General features: G+C 41.0%; 1 protein-coding gene across 3 annotated transcripts in view; it reads left to right on the top strand.

Moving 5' to 3' along the window:
• Nucleotides 1-21424, top strand: part of Grid2 (glutamate ionotropic receptor delta type subunit 2) — a 1385700-nt gene that overhangs the window by 1348684 nt on the left and 15592 nt on the right. The window contains exon 16 of one of the 3 annotated variants that reach the window (XM_036180910.1): nt 1277-3729. The exons of the other annotated variants lie outside the window; for them this stretch is intronic. Within the exon in view, the coding sequence (XP_036036803.1) occupies nt 1277-1699 (423 nt within the window). The 3' untranslated portion in view covers nt 1700-3729. Of the gene's footprint in view, nt 1-1276; nt 3730-21424 lie in introns of those variants that run through there. 3 annotated transcript variants of the gene reach the window in all.

Below are 21424 nucleotides of genomic sequence, written 5' to 3' on the forward strand. Positions count from 1 at the left end.
TGCTGACATCAACCCAAAGCAAAAGGCCACATTAATGCAGATGGTAGCTGAGACTCCACGTTCTGCAAACCCTGGAAATTAAGGGCTCCTGGACTTCTATTTTTAATTACTACAGAAGATATTAAATGTTTGCATTGTTATAGCTGTTGATGGATGTCTAGATTACAGTTGCCTTGGGAACCATAAAATTATACATCTCAACCTTCTGAAGTCTCGGTGATAATGCTGCATTAATGGATTTTTTTTATTGGATTTTAAATGAGAAGGGAAAGCAGGGCTGTGCATCCTGGCAGGGTTCACTGCAGAGTACTGCATGTGTGGTGGGAAAACACATCCCCTGTTCTAACATCCAACAGTCATTCCAGGTTCTGTGAACAAATATTTTCTCCTCTTATGATGAATGGACATTTTTATAACCTCATAAATTTAGTTTATTGACCTTGGCTCTAAATAAGTCTGATCACAAAGAAAATTTTATTTCTTCTCAAGTCTATTTTTTTTTCAACCCTGAAGGGTTTGTGGATAGGATTTCTCTCTAAAACTCTGAGGCTTTAATGCCTTTTAAAATAAATAAATAGAACTTCTTACAAACATATCCACTTAACATAAAACTGACCCTCAGTGAAAGATGTTTATTTGAATGCCCTGACTTGAAGGAATCTGTTCAATGCTACTCTGACCTCACAGCTGCCAGAGGCAAGTGCTGAGTACCACATGTACCTGTCAAGGAGAAATCTCTCTTGTGCTGACTCTTTCTAAATATCATCATAGCCCTGGACTACAAGAAACAACACTTTAATAGTCATTGACACATTAGCACAAAGAAACACGCATCTTTTTCATCTAAGAACAGAAAGTTAAGGCTAGGCTTAAGCAATAGAAAGGATCAAAAAGTCCATTTGGAATGAGACTCTAAAAGAGGAAGCATGTACCAAGAAGGGGTGGCAGGGGTTGAGGGAAGTCACCAGAATCAGACCCTCTGCTCGTGTCCCTGCCTGAGCCTGTCCTGCGTCTTTGTAGCTGCATGTGACATATGTTCATTTTAAAGCTCCGGCTGCAAAGAAAGTATTTATTATAGATACTTTACCTCAAAGCCCTGTCAGGATTCCCAGAAACAAGCTCAATGCCTGGCTCATGCTAGGGGCCAAGTCAATGTCTGTTAAGCGAATATGCCCCAAAGTTCAGTTAATTACATGTTTGCTGAACAACTTTTTTTTTTTTAATCCATGCAAGCTAGTACTGATGAGAACCTTATTTTCTTTTTCTTCATCTCCAGGATGACAAGGAAATTGACCTGGAGCACCTTCATAGACGTGTAAATAGCTTGTGCACAGATGACGACAGCCCCCATAAACAGTTTTCCACCTCGTCAATTGACTTGACCCCTCTGGACATTGACACTTTGCCAACACGACAAGCCCTGGAGCAGATCAGTGATTTCAGAAACACTCACATCACCACCACCACCTTCATCCCAGAACAGATCCAGACTCTTAGCCGCACACTCTCAGCGAAGGCTGCCTCTGGCTTTGCTTTTGGCAGTGTGCCGGAGCACCGAACTGGCCCTTTTAGGCACAGGGCCCCTAATGGGGGCTTTTTCAGGAGTCCTATCAAAACAATGTCATCTATTCCTTATCAGCCTACTCCCACCCTGGGGCTCAATCTGGGCAATGACCCTGACCGAGGCACGTCCATATGAGCAGCAGACAGCTCCGCCTATTCTAGGACTCCCCCAAAGGAGCAACTGTAATGTGGGACTAACATGGATGTGACGTTTTATTTAAAAGAAATCAGGATAATTAGTAACAATTCTAGTTCTTTTTCCTCACACCCCTTCCCTGACCTATTGCTTTTCTCTCTCTTTCTCCTTCTCTCTATCTATCACCCTCCATTTTTTTTTTTCATTACTCAACTTGTTCCCCAAGAATATAGTGTTCTAGGATCCTATTAGTCTGCTTTTCATACACTGTACTTCAAGTATTAGGAGTGAGCACTGGGTCACTGAGAGCACTCGCAGGGTTGACTTTGCATACAGGGCTCCCATGTACCGTTCCTCTGTTTTGAAACTATAATTGCAATAACTTCAGTCTTTCTCCATCTTCAGCTGCATCCATAAAATTCTCCCCTGTTGTCAAGCGTCCTTTAACTGTGGACCAAAGGCAACCCCTGCAGTGTCTGTAAAATGATTCGAAGACCATTCAGGCCACACACTATGAGAATGCAGTTTTGTGGGATTACAAAAAGCCATTAATCTGCCAGTCAAGACTACAGTTAAAAACCCCCTTGCACTGTAGCAGTGCATGCCACCTTCATGTGATTGTACAATATTCCAACTTTTTCTTATGTACAGTAAACTTTACCATATGGCAAAGGCCTTTATTGTGTTAAATAACTTAGTATTTCATATATACATATATATGCACCTATATAATGTGTATATATATATAAATGCAGCCATTGCTATTGCAATTCATTTAATAAAGCTTTAGTTTAAAAACCAAGCATTGTGTACAGGAGCTATGGCAGCGCAGGAGGCCTTTCCTGGTGGAAAGGCAGCTTGCTTTAACGTCATTCTGACCTGCGTTGTTTGCCAAGAGACTATTTTATAATTTTGTTATTAAAACATCCAGGGTGATTTCATCTTTGTTCCTAGATGTACTCATTTGAATAGGTTTGCATTCATTACTCGGCAGTGTATAAAGCTAACCTTGATAATTTTACCTTTTGTTAATTATCTAAATGGGAAATGCCATTAGCTGAACCCCCCCCCACACACACACAGCACACAGAGCGGAGTTTAACCATAGATCATTGTAGGTTCAAAATCCTCTTCCAAAGCTGTAAGCCAATCCACGTAACCATAGCTAGGGAGGAGGGGAAGCCCCCCAGAAGTGTCAATGTGGCCTTATTTGTGTCCTACATCACCCTACAGCAAACATAACAACTATACTGGGCTCTCTCATCTGAACCCCCTTTCTACCTGCTTCTACTTGGAGGTGTTCTGTTTTTTCAAAATCAGTGCCAAGTGTGTCAGCAGGGGCGACAAGCAAAAATCAGTGCCTCTTTGTGCACAATCTTCTAAAAGTAGCATTTTTATCTGTTAGAGACATAGAATGAGCTTCATCTGTAATCCTTAAACTCGACTTGGTAAGTAGAAAGCAGGGATTTACCCTGTGTTTTCAGGCAGCCGTATGCTTACTTTACTCTCATTCCGTCTGTGGCTAGGATTGCTAGGGGATCCAGCCTGTGTGGTTTGCTTTAGGAGCAGTTCAGAGGTATATTCTTAAGGTGTATTCTATTTTGATCGAATTCTGTTCTGGGGAGCATCTTGTACTGTCACTGTTTTTGTACTAAATCTCTAAATATTGTCTACTGTGTCAGGCAGAAAACTTTCTTATCACGAGAAACCACTTTGTTTCCAGGGTGACGAGTCCCGCAGTGCATGCACACCTTGTTCCCCTGTGACATTCATGTTCTCATTTCCAACTCTGATTTTCAAACAGAAAAGTCTTCACAGCTATATAGGGGCACACCAGATGCTGCAGTGACTTCAGCTACCAACAAACTGTTAAACATGTACAATACTGGAAATAGGCTGATTTTGATGTATTGCCTATTCTACAAGAACACAAAACATTTTGGAGGCCTCAGTTATGAGTGGCAGAGCTTTCTGTGTATAATTTGTCTACATAATTTGTCTAATAAAAACGTTTTCTAAACTTGCTCTCATACTATTGAAGTCTTAACTATAAGTAAAAGATGCTGATCTCACTGATCTGTCTGAACTTCTTGAAAACACTGACATTATTGAAGTGTAGAACATTAACTCTAACTAGTCAGATGCCAAAGGGAGTGCCTCTCTAGAAACCATGCTTAACGATGCCCTAAGCACTTCCAAGCACAAGGACCTGGGTTCGGTCTTCAGCTCTGAAAAAGAAAAAGAAAAGATGCCCTAAGCCAATCAATGACTGCTAATCTGCTATTCAACACTATATTTGTTTTTCTTTATGGATGTCTCTGTCGCCAGTTTTGGGGGGAAATGTGTCCTGTTTTACGAAAGTAATGCAGCCACAATAGCAAGATAAGCATTTGTAACATCCAAAAAATGGGGAAAGAGAATTAGGGGTAATTATTAAACTCTAGGCTTATTACAAATTGCTTGGCTGTTAGAGAAATAATCACCATGCCTAATCTTTTAATTTGGAAATTCATTTAGACTCAGAAATTATTTCTATAACACTATTATTTCTACACTTGAACACTATTAAATTCCTCTAATATTTAACTCAGCAGATATATGATGGCTACAAAATACGGTTTAGATTAAAAATCTCTATTCTGAAATTCCATCAAAAATACTTTTTAAATGTGGGAAGCAGGAGAAACTTTAGAGATATAGACCACGTCCCTCAATTTTTGACTATGAGATCATGGCATTCTAAAAAGTTGTTAACTGCCCAAATGTTTGATAGTCTAAGATTTCAAACTGGTGTGGAATTTCAGCTTTGGGATGTCGGCTTTGCCATGTCTCCATCATATTCACCCAAGTACTCTGTGGCTGTAGATACAGAGACAAGGCAGAAACAGGGATACTTCCTCCTCCCCCAGCCCCAAAGTGCATGCCACAGGCCTCTGGCATCCTAGCCTGGCTTGTCTGAGTTTTGTATAACCTTCTGAGTCAACAAATGGAACAACAGACATCCACTGCCTCTATCCCAGGCCACACCTTTTGATAGAAGTAAGTCTGAATCCCTTCTCTGTCCAGTGTCAGTTCCTTCATTTGGAGTTTGCCCTGGTTTACACCCTTTCGATCAAACTTGCTATTTCACTACAAATCCTTTATACCCAAGTGACTTCATTGTACTCAAATGTCCAGTTTTTTCTACTGAGTCAGCAAGTGTTCTACATCTGATGACCATTCAGACACACAATGAAGATTGTGAGGCTTCTTTTCTTATTATATCAACCTACAGGCAACTTATTCTTTTCTTAGTTGTGGGATTTTTTTATCTCCTTTAATTTTGCATTAGGAACGCTAGAAAAGATAAACTGTTTAAAAAATAGACTTTTCTGAATGGTTCTTTGCTTTATTAATTAAAAAGAAAAAATGAAAAGACTGACTCACCCACCAAACTTTCCGGTTCTATTATTCTAGCTGAATAGCAAGTTATTGCTATTTTATGGTCAGACTTTTTTGGTGGAATGCTAACTAAGGTGGGGCTAAGAGCTTATGTGCCAGGAAGTACATCAATTGCAATGGGATTGCTGAAATTTGTGTCCTTTTACCTCTGAAATCCTGTAGTCAGTCTAAGCCTTTTGACCAGATACTATTTAATGGCCAAGAATGATGGCCATGATTACCATCTTAAGACATTAGTAGATATCCTTTCAGTAACTACTTTATCAGAGTAAATACGAGCTCCCTTAGGTGGAAGCAAGTTCTCTAACAGTAAAAGAAATAAGTAATTAAAGCCATCACTGATTAGACTTAATAAGTTCCATTCAGTTCTATTAGTATGCACAGGCAACCTGTTGGTAAATGCTGTCTGTAGTGCTTGGTTGTTAAATATAGATAGATGAAGCCATGCTTGTTAGTGATTCTGAATATGTATTGTCACCAGCTTTTGTCTTTTCTCCATACTAAAATTCAGGATACCTAGGCCACTGCACAGCCTTTCTGAGACAACAGAATGTATTACACCCCCTCCAATCCAGTTCAGCCCCTTTGGGCTCTGTGTAATCCAGCCTAACAGAGTAATCCATTTCAATTTTTCCTGAAGGCCAACTACGTCTGTCTTCTGAGGTTCAGACCGCACGCACAATAAAGCTTTGGACATTTTCCAAGGTGCTAATTTTCAGAAATGTGAATATTAAGCCAGAAATGAGCTATCGACTGTTCTATTCTTACCAATACCTGTCTACCATGCCCACGTCTGTCCATGTCAGAATGATCCAGACCACACAATTCCTGTCTGTCCCTGCGGTTCTATTCAGTTGGGATAATTAGAGCTTTACAATATTGTAAGCACTTTGCTTCAGAGACCAAACATTTTTAATCAGAATCTTCTTCACACTGCAACTAAGCCTCCAGATGACATTTCTGCCATAGGACACACAGGACACAGTATTCCACAAGCTGTCTACTCCACTGGCAGCCTCCCACCCTGACTGTCGTTCAGAGATGACAGACCCTGTGGCTTTGTCCCATCATGTGGAGCTGCACAGATAGGTTCTACCTACCACAAGGAGGTGAAAGGAACTCTGCCTTTCATTCCTGTCATCTGAATTCCCCAAGCACCCACTTTGTAGTAGTTGTCATTTCCACTGGTGCCAGTAAATTGTTGACAAAGCAAAGAACGTTCAAATGTGAAGACTTCCTTCATATCTGAAATCTCTGTTCTGACTCACATTTGCATACCATTTAGGACTAGTACCTCCTTTTTTAACTAATTTTGCACATTTTGTGGAATTTCTTTGGGGTGGGAAAGAGAAAATGGGTAGGGTTAACAACACCATGTTGCCACTGCCCACTTTGCACTGTCCACATAGATGAGTCCACTCAATCAGAAACAGAAGCCTGGCCTGTTTTTAAAGAAGCCACACAAATTCCCACTTGGAATTGCCAGTACATTTCAAAGGGCTGAAAATATCCATGATGCAATTAGAAAATCAAATTTTTTTCAAGACAACATCAATTCTCACTCATTTAAAACTAATTAAGCTTTCAGAGCAGCTGCATTAGAAAAAGAAACAGATGTCACAAATCAAAACTGTCAGCACTAGAGAAGAGATTTTAAAATATTGCTTTTAATAAATATTTTGCCTGTCACAGATTTGAAATAGTACAAGTAGAAGGCAGATGTTAATTTTTCAAATTTGTTATATTATATTTTTAATTGGCACTACTGAAAAAAGTGGATACTGTAGTGACTATGTTTAATTTTTAAAAACCAGACATCAATGTTTTTTAAACACAACAGATACACACTTTAAAGATAATATATAACTTCTCTGAAGTTAAAAAAAGTAACCAAATTTCACCTTATCTTTTTCTTCTACAAAAAGATTTAAGAACAGGCCTTGCAGATATATGGTGTGAGGGTGGGGGTAGGGGTGTGTGTGTGTGTGTGTGTGTGTGTGTGTGTGTGTGTGTGTGTGTGTGTGTGTGTGTGAAATAAGATTCAATGTGCATGAATTTAACTCATTTGGAATTTTGAGAGTTGCAACTAATTTTTTGTAGAAGTATATATATAAGCCTGGCAGTAGGTACACACATTTCTGAGAGTTATTTAGTTCTTTTGAAGAATTAAAGTTGACTTTGAAATGAAGTTTGGAGCTTGACTGCTATCTGCTTCAAAGAATTAAGTGTATGTTTGTTATAAAAAAAAAAAAACATACTGGAATTAATTTGAAAACAGAGGTTACACATTTGGCACATCTCACTTGTCATCTTCATGCCAGAAATGGCTAATGAATAATGAATTATCCAAGGATCTTTCAGTTACTATTATTAAAGTGCTTCGAGCATCAGTCATATGAGAAGTTACAGTTAATGACATATCTACTTGAAACTATAGACACTAAACACTCAACACAGAGAGATCTCACCATACAGTGAGGGTGGTGCTTCTTTCCAAATCAACACACCCCAAGAACAAACAAACAACTAAGCACCTGATAGGGCACACAGACAGACCCCACACTCAACTCTACCAAGTGTACGCCCAAGCCAAGCATTCCCAAACTCAGCCCCTTCAGGCTTCTTCATGGAAATATCATGCGAAAGACTGTTCATAAATGCAGAGACCCATGAGAAAGCATACTCACACATTATACTCCCAAGTGTTTGATGATGCATCTGGCAGTTCAATTACAATCAGTGTTTTAATTAATTCTCTCAAGTTCAACATCACTAAATGAAGTTTGTAAATGTTACTCTATATAGCAAAGATTTCTGTATGTCTGTTTAAACTGTATTACATATGCTTCAGCACAAGTGACGCTTCAGGCATCTAGAATGGTGGAGACGAACAACCTTCTAGAATCAGTTGAGAAGCAAGTGCCTACCACCAGTATGCATCCTTAGCAGGTTCCCCTAGCAGTATGCTGACCACACTCCTTAGGCAACAGATCTCCTCACTCCTCAGGCAAGCAGCACCCCTTGTTGGAAGTTCCCCTTACATACTCTGACTTTTCAGAAAGCTTCCAAAGTTGGCAAGTAAAAAAGGAAACATTGGAAACGTTAAATGAAAACACATGGCATAAATAACATCTGTGGATATGAATACACATTCTGTCAGGATACAGAATAAATTTAATCGTCAGATGAATAAGGCAGAAAAATATTCTCTGAGAAGAATAAGAGAAGAATCTAGGCTGTGTGGCTGGGATGTTTTCCTGAGTAAAAGGGAATTTAATGTAGTAGGGCAATGTGAAAAAGGCTCAGAAAACACATTCACAGTGGTGGGTACAGGGCAATAAAGGCATGGAGGGAGAGGAAAGAAACCTGGGGGGACAGTGGTAGACCATCCTATGTAGAGTCTGAAACATGTCAGGGGCAGTCAACAGTACAGCCTGGCCGTGATATAGAAAGCTAAGGCCAAGCTCTGGAAGTCCACCAATTACATTCACACATCAGCCCTATATTCAGTGTATATTCAGGGGTCAATCTGTGGAAGATGCTGTTTTCATACAAAAGCACACCTGTAAAACAGCAGGGCAAGGTGCACCATTTAACCCAGAAATTACTGTCTCCAAGGACCTTACAGATGAATAAGTAAAATAGACATGTGAAGGTAAATGCAGCAGAAAAAGCTAAAACACAAGATCCAGGAGCAGGAAGGCCAAGGTGGAATGGGGACATACTATTCCAAAGAAAGGGGCAAAGGGATGTTCTAATGAGAGGGTTGTATTCGAAGGCAATGTAAAGGGAGTAAGAAAGTAAGGTGTGTTTTTATTCAAGGAAAGAATATTCTCCTTACATGAGCCTCACTAAAATCGTGAAGCAGCCAAACCTGAATTCAACCTGAAGCTGTTTACAACTACAGACTTGTCTTCTAAGAGAAATGAATTGAGGTTAGCACAGTTACAAACACCTGCCATGCACAAGCCAGCAAACATATACTATGTCAAATCAAATGGCTTTGACAGTAACCATGTTTGGTTCAATGAAATTGTTGTGTGCTTTGAAACACGAGTCTATTTCAACTTGAGAGTTCAGAAAGAATGTGCTTATGCAGTCAAGAATACTCCAAGAGATGAAGAGATCGCTCTGATCTACTATCACAGCTGACTCGCTGGCAGCTGAAGAAGGGAGCACTCACAAGTGGGGAGCACTCACCAAGGAGGTGCCATCACAACCAACACTGGGATTTTACTCAGAATTGCACTTGCTGACGTTACCACCTGTCAACATTGAAGCCATGGTGATGGATCCCTTTAAGGAAGTCAAAGACTCCCAATTCTAAGGGGGAAAAAAACATGTGTCAAATACAAACAAAAAACAGATAGCACATATCTGTACAGATTTAATATAACTTTGGTAAAACCATTTTTCAGGTTGTTTGAGAATACAATTCCTTGTGGTCTACTCTTGCCTCACATGAGCCACAAATGTACATGATCTATCTTCTTCCCTATAGTTCCATAGTATAGAGGAAAACAGTATGTAAGTTGTGTATACCCACTGCCTCAAATATCTGCATAATGCAAAAATTTCTCAGCACTTTGGGGGTATATGTGTTTCTAAATCACAATCTTAAAATTTTATGACATAGATCCTCATCTAGGTTTTCAAATTTAGAGAAATTGAATCCACTGTCTTCAGAAAAAGTCATTTGCTCACATCTGCCTATAAATCCAGCTCCAGGATATCTGATGCCCTCTTTGGGCATGCAGACATAAGGCATACGTTCCTACAGACACAGAGCACAAAACTAATAAAAAATAAATCATAAAAATATCAAAGCTAAGACATAGGAATGTTGTCTTGACTAACAAGTGAGCTAAGCATCCTTCAAATCCACATCTATTACTTCCAAATCCATGCCCTTCCCACCTTCTCCCAGAATCAACAAGAGGTGAAAAGAGATACACGATTCTCCTACCTCCATGCACATTCTTTACGGAGCTATGTCCACTCTAAAGATCTTCAGTAACTGAGCATATTTTAATGGAAACTACTAGTAGAAAATAACAATTATGCAAGATGAATATAAGTGGTTATGTATTGTGAATTAGAAGACATAACAGCTTTCAATAACTCCCCTGCCAGATTAACCCACATGAAGACATAACAGCTTTCAATAACTCCCCTGCCAGATTAACCCACATGCCACCAAAGATAACCCCCTCATCACAAATCAGCAAACCTATACCCCCTACTGACATGCCAGCAAACCTATCCACCTCATCCTTGCTGATAGTTCAGCAACATTTCTGCCCTTCTTCTCTTAGTGCCCTCTAGTGGATGCAGTAGAATACCAAGCCCTATGGCATGCACTCTCTTGCTCCAATGTCACAGTCCCTTTTTATAGCTTCTGCTGTAGTTGCAGGTCTCCCAAAGGCACCCCTTCAGCGCTCCACTCTACTATACTCATTTCTCAGGTGAACCCAATCAACAGCTTAACTTTGTCTGTCGTGTCTATGGGCCATTCGCTAGCAGCAGGGACATTGGGTGAAGCCTTTCCTGAATACTTCTGACAGGAAATGCTAGGCAGTTGCCCCAGAGGAGCAGCATGTAAGCTGAGGAAGAGGGCTTTGGCAACTGCAGATACAGAGGGAGAAGACACAAGCAATGAGCGACAAAGAAAATGAAAGGAAAGTGGCTGAACAGTAGGGGCTAACTCTGACACCTACACCCCAGGGACTCCAGATGCTAGCCACTGGAACATCCATTCTTACTGCTGCTCTGTTCCTGACAGCAACGGAATGGAATCCACCTAGATGGCCACCCACAGAGAAGTAGATAATGAAATGTGGCATCTGCACACCAAAGAGATGCTTCTGCCTTAAAGAAAAAAAAAAAGAACTCATGAAATTTTCAGGAAAATGAATGGAGCTAGAAATTCTTGAATGAGGTGACCCAGACTCAGAGAGACAATTCGTGAACATTCTTTCTCATGTATGGGTCCTAGCTTCTACTACTATGTGTATTGTTTCTGTGAGAGTGAGTGTGTAGAGAGGTCAGAACACTAGCAAAGGGCCCACAAGAGTGACAAAGGAGGCGTTAAGATACAAAGGTAAGAAAGGTAAGAGAGCACACAAGGTATGCAAGTTGTAAGGGGGATCCTGTGGGGGGAGAAAGATGCAGTGGGGACAGAGACCACAAGAAGGAGTTGAGGAGCAGGGTGGGGCAGAATCAACCCAAATGAAGAGTATAAGAAAATGCTATAAGAAAATCCGTTGCTTGTTTACTAACTATAAATAAATAAATAAATAATAAAGTGGACTATAGGAAACAGGACTATAGCTTTTTAAAGGGAAGTCTTACAAAGTCATGCAGAGAAAAGATGAGAAAGAATTGATTTGTTGATGTATTTGACATCTCTTTTATACTTTGTGAGTGCATTAGACATACACAGAGGCATGTGCATGTGCACAGACACATATACACACACACACACACACACACACACACACACACACACACACACACACACACACACCAGGCACTGCAGACACTCAGACATGAGACCGTTATTGTTTCAAAGGTATCATTTTATTTCAAGGGTATCATGTCTGTGCACAACTCCACCACAAGGAAAATGTGTTGTATTCCAGAAAACTGACATGGCAAATTACAAAAATTTCAGAGAAGGGAGAGAAGGCTATGTAACTGGAAGTTTCTCTGGACAAAGCTCTCCTACCCACAGTCCTGCAGCTGCTTAATAATCACTCAAAGGCTTACATTAATTACAAACTGTATGGCCTATGGCTTAGGCTTCTTATATACTTACTTACTTACTTACTTACTTACTTACTTACTTACTCTTACAACGTAACTCAACCCATTCCTATTAATCTGTGCTTTGCCAGATGGCTTTGTGGCGTTACCTGTTCTCCCACATCTTGCTTCTTGTAGCAGCACCTCAGAGTGCCTCCCCCACCCAATTCTGCCTTCTTCTCTCAATCTTTCTTGGATTCCCGTCTGGCTCCATCCTGCCCTTCTGTAGGCCAGTGCAGCTTTATTTATTAGCCAATGGGAGCAATACAGATTCACAGCATACAGAGAAAGACATCCCACAGCAAGACTACTCTCCCAGATCTTGCTTTCTTGGAAGACAACACTACCACTATAAAAAAATGATGTCTGACTGATACCTAAAATAGTCCATAAGATTTGAGAATTCAGAGAAAGGCCAGGTCTTCTTTCACCCAGGATGATAAAGTACTTTGTGAGGAGGATGGTTTTGGAAGCCGGCCTTAAAAACTAACTATAATGTCCACATGTGTAGTACATAGAAACACGTTTTTTACGAAAAGAGAAAGGGATGATGCGCATCACAGAGGACAGACGCACAGCTCGTATTTAGGAAGATGAAGTAGCTTGGGTGGGACATACGGCCTGTGAAGAACTGTAAGGACAGAAAATGACACAACTATAAAAATCTAAGCGAGCCACCCACCTGCCATTTGGGTTGCATGCCTTTTACAAAACCCAGTCCATTTCTGAACAGCTGTGAATAATAGAATCAAGGTGATGTTTACAGTCTACTGGGGGAAGACAGACCAACAACTTAACAGGCAATGGCCATTAACTGCGATAGGTGCTATCACAGAGGACATAAAAGGTGATTTGCAACCCAGAACAGGGCTCAGCAAAGCTCCCAAGAGGATCAGATTCCAAATAAATCCAGAGGGATTACTGGGAGTTCACCAGGCAAAGGAAATAGGACAGCCAGCATAAACAGAGACCTGAGGTCAGGGAATGATATCTGTTCCAAGATCAGGAAGGAGGAGAGCCAAGCTGGAAGTGGATGGAAAAGAAATGTACTGAGAGTTGCTGGAAGCAGCAGGAGAGATCCTGGCTCCTCAAAGTCTATCGAAGAATCTATAGGTCTCATTTTCAGAAATACTTTGTGGGCATTGACCGTGGAGTAGTGGCTGATCATATTCCTGTCTCAAAGAGGCAGTGTCCCTGCCCAAGAGGACAGTTTGGGAGCGGGACAAGATGTGAGGGTTTGTCCTGCTGGGAATCCTTGCAATACTCCAGTGAGAGGGTAGGGTTCTAGTCTCAAGGGGAGAAGTACAAAGGGATACTTGTGAAGGGGATGGGGTCATGGGTCTGGGCTTCAGGTATACCCCGAAGGAACTGAGTTTGAAGAGGTGATAAATGAGCTGAGGAATATATGAGCCTTTTTAACACCAAGTTCATTGAGAACAGAGCCAAGGGTGAGGAACTTTATCAAAGGAGAAAAGCATGCATTAAAAACCCAACAAGTAGCTGATAGAGAACAGGAAGAATGAACAGAGGAATGAGCTGCGTCAAGGGTCAAGAGAAGGTTGGGGTTTTTTTTGTTTTTTGTTTTTTGTTTTTTGTTTTTTGTTTTTTCAGTAGGAATAGTCAGTCAGTCTTGTGAGGTGCTCAGAGAACACAGCTACCTACTAGAACCAGTAACCTGAAAGGGCCTAAGGACTTTGGTAAGAACAGTATTCAGAAGAGGGAGGAGAGGATTAGAGATGCTGGAAAGCAGAGCCAGGCTACAGATGTAGAAGAAGGAAGAATAAGGAGACTGCAGCATGATGATGATGCAGGAAAGGCTAAAGAGTACGCATTTGTTTGCTTCCTTGTGCTAGAGCAGGGGAGACTTGAGGATTTTTATGCAAATGAGCAGGCCGCTGTTCTAAGGAACATTGAAAATGCAGCAACAGGTGGAGAATAAAAATGTAAAAAAGGGGTGGGGTCCACGGCACGAGTCCTCCAGGGAAGCAGTGACAATCTCATCGTGAAGTCAAAGAAACACCAAGGGAAGATATGCTTACACGTAACCTTCTGGGTTCAGGAGTGGGACAGTGAACACAAACTCTGTTGGATTCTGATTTTTGCAGATCACTGGTGAAGATGAATGTTCAAAGCTGTAAGAATAAAGAATGAGGGAACTCATTAGAGAAACATAAGGGCCCAGTGTTCATTGTGGACGATTCAGCTGGCCTTAGGATGGCCTGGTCTACATAGATAGAATTTTTCAATCATCTCTGGCAGCCTTTGTGTGTAGGCAGAGAAAGCATAGTTGATGGATTATCCAGGAGTTGTAGCTTTAATATAAATATGCAAAAGTAGCAGAGTGACGATTCCAAGTAGCACTAAACAAAAGTCAGTCTTTAGCATAGAGCCCTATAGTATGTGAAGTAAAGACAGAAGCCACATTAAAGGAAAGAAGTCCATCTGCCAGAAACTATGTCCCTTTGCTCCAACAAAACCTCAGTGGCTTAACCCAGTAGAATATTTTTGAATCACACAAAATATACAGAAATCAGAGGATCGTCTTTTATGTGATGATTCAGAACCCAAATTCCAAAGTGCACACCAGCAGTTGGGAGGCTGAGGCAAGAAGATTGTGAGTGGAAGGGCAATCTAGGCTATATTGTGAGAACATGTTTGTGTTTGTGTGCATGAGGAGGAGGCAGAGGGCGATGGGGGAAGAAGAGAGAGGAAAGGGAAAGAGAAGAGAGAAGGGAACAAAAAGAGAGGAGGACAGAGTGTGCTCTACTGGTCCCATTTAGGACTGAGCATTCCACAATCTCTTTTCCTCTGTACCTTGACCAACTGTGAGTCTCTGTGTTAACCCCCTTCTCCAAAGAAGTTTCTCTGATGAGCACTGAAAGAAGCACTGAACTGGACATCTCTATTACAGCCCTCCCTGAGCTCTGGGCAGTGGGGGGGGGGGGGGAACATCACGGAAGAGAAGGCAGAATGACTGTAGGAGCCAGAGGCAGTGGGTGAGCACAAGGAGATAGTGTTTTCCAAACACAGCAGGACACATACACATGTGGACCCACAGTGGTTGTGACAGCATGTACAAGACCTACACAAGGTCAAGGCACACAAAACGCCAGCACAAAGTCCAACCCCTAACTGAAACTCCACTGTCCACTGACAGCTGCCAGGAAGAGAATCTCTTTCTGTTGACAGCATGGTCCCTGACAGGTCAAATCTGCTTCAGTGGAAGGCCACACATCCAAGAAAATGGGCAGCACAAACTGGACTTGATTGGTTTAAGAATACACACCACAAAGTTGAGGGGTAGGGAGGAAGAGGGGATTAATATGATCAAAATACACTGAGTGAACATCCCTGTAGATGTAACCGGCTTGTTAAATAAGAAACACAGAACCAATTGCAGAGTTAAAAACCACGAGGTCAGAGCAAGAGTGGAAAACCTTACCCTTCACTGCTTCTGCGGTTCTTCCTCTCCGCAGGAGACCTACTTCTGTGCGTCCTGTCTATTTAAAGACTTTCTGTTCTGTTTTCTCATTGGTTGTAAACCCAGCCACATGACCTCCTCATCACTGCCTGTTTGTACAGACCTCCAGGTCTTCTATGGTTGGTATTGAGATTAAAGGCGTGTGTCTGCCATGCTGGCTGTGTCCTTGAACACACAGAGATCCACCTAGCTCTGCCTCCCAAGTGCTGGGATTAAAGGCGTGCCCCACTACTGCTCAGCTTCTGCTCTGGTTTGCTCTGACCTCAAGGCAACTTTATTATCATACAAATAAAATCACATTTCAATACAAATAAAATATCAATATATTTCCCCTTTTCTATTTTAATAAAAAGGAAAAAGTTATAACTAATATAAGAAAAACTATATATGAAAGTACAATAACTATATATACCATATATACAAACAATAAATACCTAAACAATGTCTAGTCCATTTGTATTTGACAAATTCAGAGAAAATAATTTCATTATCTATCCTATTTTGGTAAGTCCAGAATGTACCTGATTCACCTTTTATCCTAACTTATATTGCTAATGGAACTGTCTTATAACGTCTTTCAAATTTATACAGTTACAGCTGTTAGTGAGTTTTTCTGAAATCCTTAACAAAGATAATTATAACTATAACTAACTGATCTTCAACTCCCTCAGAGACCCAAGAAGGAAATAATACTACCTAATAAAAAATAAAAACAAGAAGTGCATGCAAGCAGCTTCCAGAAAAAAAAAAAAAAAAAATGTGAGTTGACAGAAACAGCCAGCTGCCTGGACAGTCACCTGAGGTTTCTCCGAAGTGTTGGGGCATCATCTTCAGCCTATAGGCTTAGTGTATCTGAAAGACTCTTTTGTGAACTAGGATGTATACAAGGTCAACAGTTTGACCTCACATTTGTTGAGAGCAGTCCATGTACCAGAAACACCTGAATTCCATTAGTGTCATGTCATGATTTAGGATTTTAAATTCTGGAAATTATTGATGTCTTTTTAATTTAGCTGTCCATTTTTCTTGGCTGTGTATATGTGGCTTCATCTTGGCATCCTGTTCTTCTCCACATCCCTCTATTAAATGCCAGTCTACTATTGAGAGGGGTGAGCTTAGTTATTCTTCAAGAATAACTGTTTCATCTAATTCAAAAATGTGAAACACAGGCCTTCTAGACACATCAGGGCTGGCACATATGTGAACTTACAGAGCCTGCATGGGTCTGCACTAGATGTGGTCCTGGAGCTGAGAGGAGCAGCAGACACATATCCCCATCCCTAAACTAAAAGCTGTCTCCAATGGGTAGCCATGTATAAATGAAAAATCAGTTTTCTTCTAGGAGTCTCACTGGGGAAACAAACCACTCTTAAGGACCTGCCGCCTGTCCAGCAGTAGAGGGCCAACATAAAACAAATTCATTGACATCTTTAGAGGTTCATTGTCTCATAATGCTAAGTCAAGGGATTTTTATTATTACTTTTTTTCCCTTTCTTTCTTTTCTACCCTGCAGGTCCTTTTCCTATATATTATGACTTCCTGCTTCAGGTTTTTATGGGATTCCTGGGTGTGTGAACATGTGTGTCTCTGCATCAATATGCACGTTTTCTGCTTTTTCCTTGGCTCTTTTTCTTGTTTGGTTATTTTGTCATATTCCAATATGTTTGTTTTTCTGCCTCTCTTATTTTATTTTATTATTATTATTACTTAGGGGCCTATTTGTTTTAAGGAGAGACAGAAAGCAAATCGATCCAGATAGGAGGGGAGGGAGGGAGGAATTGGGAGGAGTAGAGGGAGGGAGACCATAATCAGAATATATCATATGAAAAAAAAAAACTATTTTCAATAAAAGAAAAAAATAGAAAAGAAAAGAAGAAATGGAAATGCAAAACCACAGCTCAGTGGTAGAGCACTTGCCTAGCATCAACAGGCCTTGGGTTCCTAGTGGCTCCTCAGAGGCTTTAGTCCCCTCCCCTAAACTGGATCCCTGGCTCTCAATCTGATGGCTTTATTCTGCTCTGGGAACTTGGAGTGAGCTCTTTTAAATCCAAGTGAATAGTGAGGTAATGGGAACACATGGGAGATGGTGAGAGGAATAACAGAAAACTTCAGGCCTATTTTGAATCACTCCTAAAGTAACACAAGACATGCCCAGCCATGTTCTGTCGGCTTGTCCCATGTTCAGTCAAAACAGTATTGCTGAGCATCTGGCCTTACTGCCATAAAGGGATTGGGCCATCAGGGAACTTTACAGCTGTCTGTAAACATGGATAGGCTTTTAAAAGATGATTGTAAAATCTAAAGCAAAGCACATTGGGAGAAAAGAGCTGGTGACCGGATCATAGATGATAAACATGGGTCTGTCTAGAGGACAGAATTAAGAAGTAAAGCCAGCATCCAAGGTGAGGCTGGTTCTAACCACTGCACCCCAAATTCAGACCATCTTCTTTGCCAGATGGAGTTTCCCCTTACATGGCTTCCAAACAGACCATATCACTTCCCCACACCGTATGGCTTTCTCCATCCACCAAATGTATACAAGTCGGGGCCAGAGGTTTTCACTGATTTGTACAGTGATTCGTTTTCACCGAAACTTTTCCCTCCGTGCCAAAGCTCGCATGGAGTGTGGAAAGGCAGTTGGTTATTACTTTAGGGATTGTTGAATCTTGCATTGACTAACAATGTCTGTCATGGCTGCTGGTGTGGCTGTAGGAAGGTGAACATCAAACAAAGATTCAAGGCAGGAATTCAAAGATTTTGCAGGAGCACTAACTGGGTGAAATGTTTGAGTATTAGGCAAAAGATGATCTTCAGCTCTAGGACCATCATATTTGATAAGAAGGTAAAATACCCAGGTGAATTTATGAAGCAGGACCTTGAAAACATAAAAACAAAGTTTCCAACGAAACACTGGGAACTGAAATCTCAGGATAAGAAAACAAGAGCCCAAGTTTCCACACAAACAGTAAGTGTATGAGGGCATGGGGTATTAGTTCATCTAATCATTTCACAGTGTAGATAGACATCAGTAGGTTACATGTCCTAACCGACAGAAGCCAATTGGTCAGAACACAGTCACTTCATTCTGTCACAAACCTTGTTTTTATTGCATAGTCTAATCAGTATTGGTGTACTTGTAGGATGTGGCACACCACACATGCACATGCACATGCACAGGATTGGAATTCACAATCCATTTTCCTGTGACCTCCTTGACAATGCTCCTCACCTAGGCCCCCATGTGGTGCTTCTGGGAAGTGACGGTTGATTGTACTACCGTAGATGAGCTATCCTGAGTCTCTTCCATTTTCTTCATCTATAAAGTGGAAATGGTGACCACATTCCTGAAAGCACTGTTGGCAGTATTTATTTTTTAATCAATGTAAAGCCCTTAGCTCAGGTCCTTGTTCACAGTCATCTCCAAATAGTGTTATAATAACATTTCCATTTAACACAGCACATATCAGTCAAAAGATAGATCCTACATGAGTGATGACTATCGGGAAACCTGAATTTTGATCTTTAAAGCCAATCATAAGAAGTCTCTTTGAGAGGAGTGTGCTGATGAAAACACAGATATTATCACCCCAGTGCTTAGAGGTTGTATGTATTCACAAAACTACAATTTTAAAGTTATTTCAAAGGACTTTTAGACTTTAGATAAATGGAAAGAACTATAAATTGTGTGTCCAATAGCAGAATTTTAAGTGTTCACCTTAAGTCAAGGTCAAACGTGTCCTGTCATTGAGCTGTGTTTCATCTTAATCAGCTGCAGAACTTTAAGAATGTCAGCCACCTTCTCAAACCCCATGCCCACAGGCAGATGGGATATCAGTGAGGCCAGCCTGTTTAAGAAAATAGCAACAGAATAACACCAGGTTAAAGGTGATATGTTAAAAGCCTTTTATTTTCTATCAGAAGCAAAGAAGACTACTAACTTTACTAGACTGCTAACTTTGTCCAGCCTAGGGCACCCCTGGGCTGTATCCCAGTCCTTTTTATTTCTTATTGTGAAAGTGGGGGTTGCTATGTTTTCCAGGCTACAGACTCACTCTGTAGCCCAGTCTGGCTTTGAACTTGTGATCCTCCTGTTTTATCCATCTAATTAGCTGGATCACTATCCTGTGCTGCTGTTAAAAAGATTTTTAATTTTTAAAGCGAATTGACAAATTCAAGACCACGTTTGTTGTTGTGGTGCCTGCTGTCATATATATAGCCAGATGGTGGCGCTGTGGTTCCATATGTTGAAATTTGTGCTTCAAATTGTTTTCAACAAGTAATAACGTTTCTAAAGACTAGCCTTCTTTTGAAAAAAAAAAAAAGTATGACTTTAAACCTATTTTATTTTCCCATTAGCAGCAGATAAACTCTATGTTCAAGCCTGTTAGAGTGCCTGAATGATTGGTCCATTACAGTCGTCTATTTAAAACATAATGCCTTTGTGAGTCCCAGAAGGTGCTTTACAGGGTCAGTTCGAAGTCACTGTGGTTGGCCATATCTAGGACTCTCATTTATTCTGTTGGTGTTATTGTCTTCTTCTATTCTGACAACCCCAAATTGATGATGGCATTGGCCAACTGTAAAATGGGCTCTTTTCTTTCCCATCCACATAGTTTGCAACATCCCCCTTTATCTCTGGCCAACAAGAACAGAACTCATGATTCAGACCACTGGTGTTACAGGTGAGAACCAAAGTTCAGAAGGCCCCTTCAGAGTGTCTCAGGGGCCCATGATGAGTACTCAGGCTCTCACGTTTGAGGTCAATGAGTGCAATGGACCAGGGAAACATGTTTGAAATAGACACAGAGACAGTTTGTTCAGAAAGGAAAAGCTCTCCTAAAAGTAGGAGTGGGCCAGAGAGCTGAGGGGAAAGTTAAGGGCCCCAAAGTTCTTGACATAGCATGGGTCTCTTACACATTTTGTGCAGCTTGGGCTTTTCGTGAACGTGCTCAGTTTGTTGTCTGAAACTCTGGTGGTGAGGCGCTTCCTGGCTTTTTAGACAGTTTCTCACTAAGTAGCTCTGTATCCCTGGCTGTCCTGGAACTCACTATGTAAAACAGGCTGGCCTCAAACTCACAGAGATTCCCCTCCCTCTGCCTCCCAAGTCCTAGGATTAAAGCCATGTGCCACATCACCCAGTGCCAACTAACTTCTTTATATACTAATCTTGATGTTGCTTTTTGCAATATTTAGTACCCCAACTTAAAAAATATCAGCACAGCCAGGGATGGTATTGAAATCCCAGCAGTTAGGAGGCAGAGGCAGGAGGATCAAGAGTTATGAGGTCAAATTTGGCTATACAGTGAATTTGGAGCCAGCCTGTAGCATACGAGACCATGTCTCAAATCCCACAACTCAAGTCCTACAGTCCCAAATTAGGACATTCTGAATCACCATTTGGGTGAGAAGATGATGTCTGAGCAAACACACGGCAGGAGAAAAATCAAGCTTTGGAGGAAGTCATCACAAGAGGCCAGGTGCAGGTTTTGGTCTATGCAGCAAGGTCACCTGTGAGCCCTTGTGCACGCCCCCTCCAGGTCATGTTGCCCCAGTGGTAGAGAAGAGCCAGATTCAGGGTCACTTGTAAGTGTCACAGCCAAGGTACTACCTGTTCTAATGGGGCCACATCTACAGACCCCTTTACAGCCCTGTTCCAAACCCCTGTGTATGGATTATAGCATTAGCCCTCTGTATCTACTACACACCTACCCCCATCAAAAGTGATTTCTTTTCTAAATAAAGAGAAGATTTTATCATGTATTGATTTTCACTCTGCCAAGCAAATTGAGACAGTATTTTAATCATAAGCTGCCTTCATATTTGCAATTTCTGAATTTGACTTATTGAAAAGCAATAAGGATAAGGAAATAAACTGAGCATTGGCTTGCTTTGCTGTGGACAGAAGTCACTGTGAATTTGCAGGAAGCCATTCCTGGCTCCTTGATATCGGTCCCCCATCATATAGTGCAGTAAATGAATAAACAACACATGGCTGTCAT

This window comes from Onychomys torridus, chromosome 3 (genome assembly GCF_903995425.1).
Source record: "Onychomys torridus chromosome 3, mOncTor1.1, whole genome shotgun sequence".
In the NCBI taxonomy this organism is placed as follows: domain Eukaryota; kingdom Metazoa; phylum Chordata; class Mammalia; order Rodentia; family Cricetidae; genus Onychomys; species Onychomys torridus.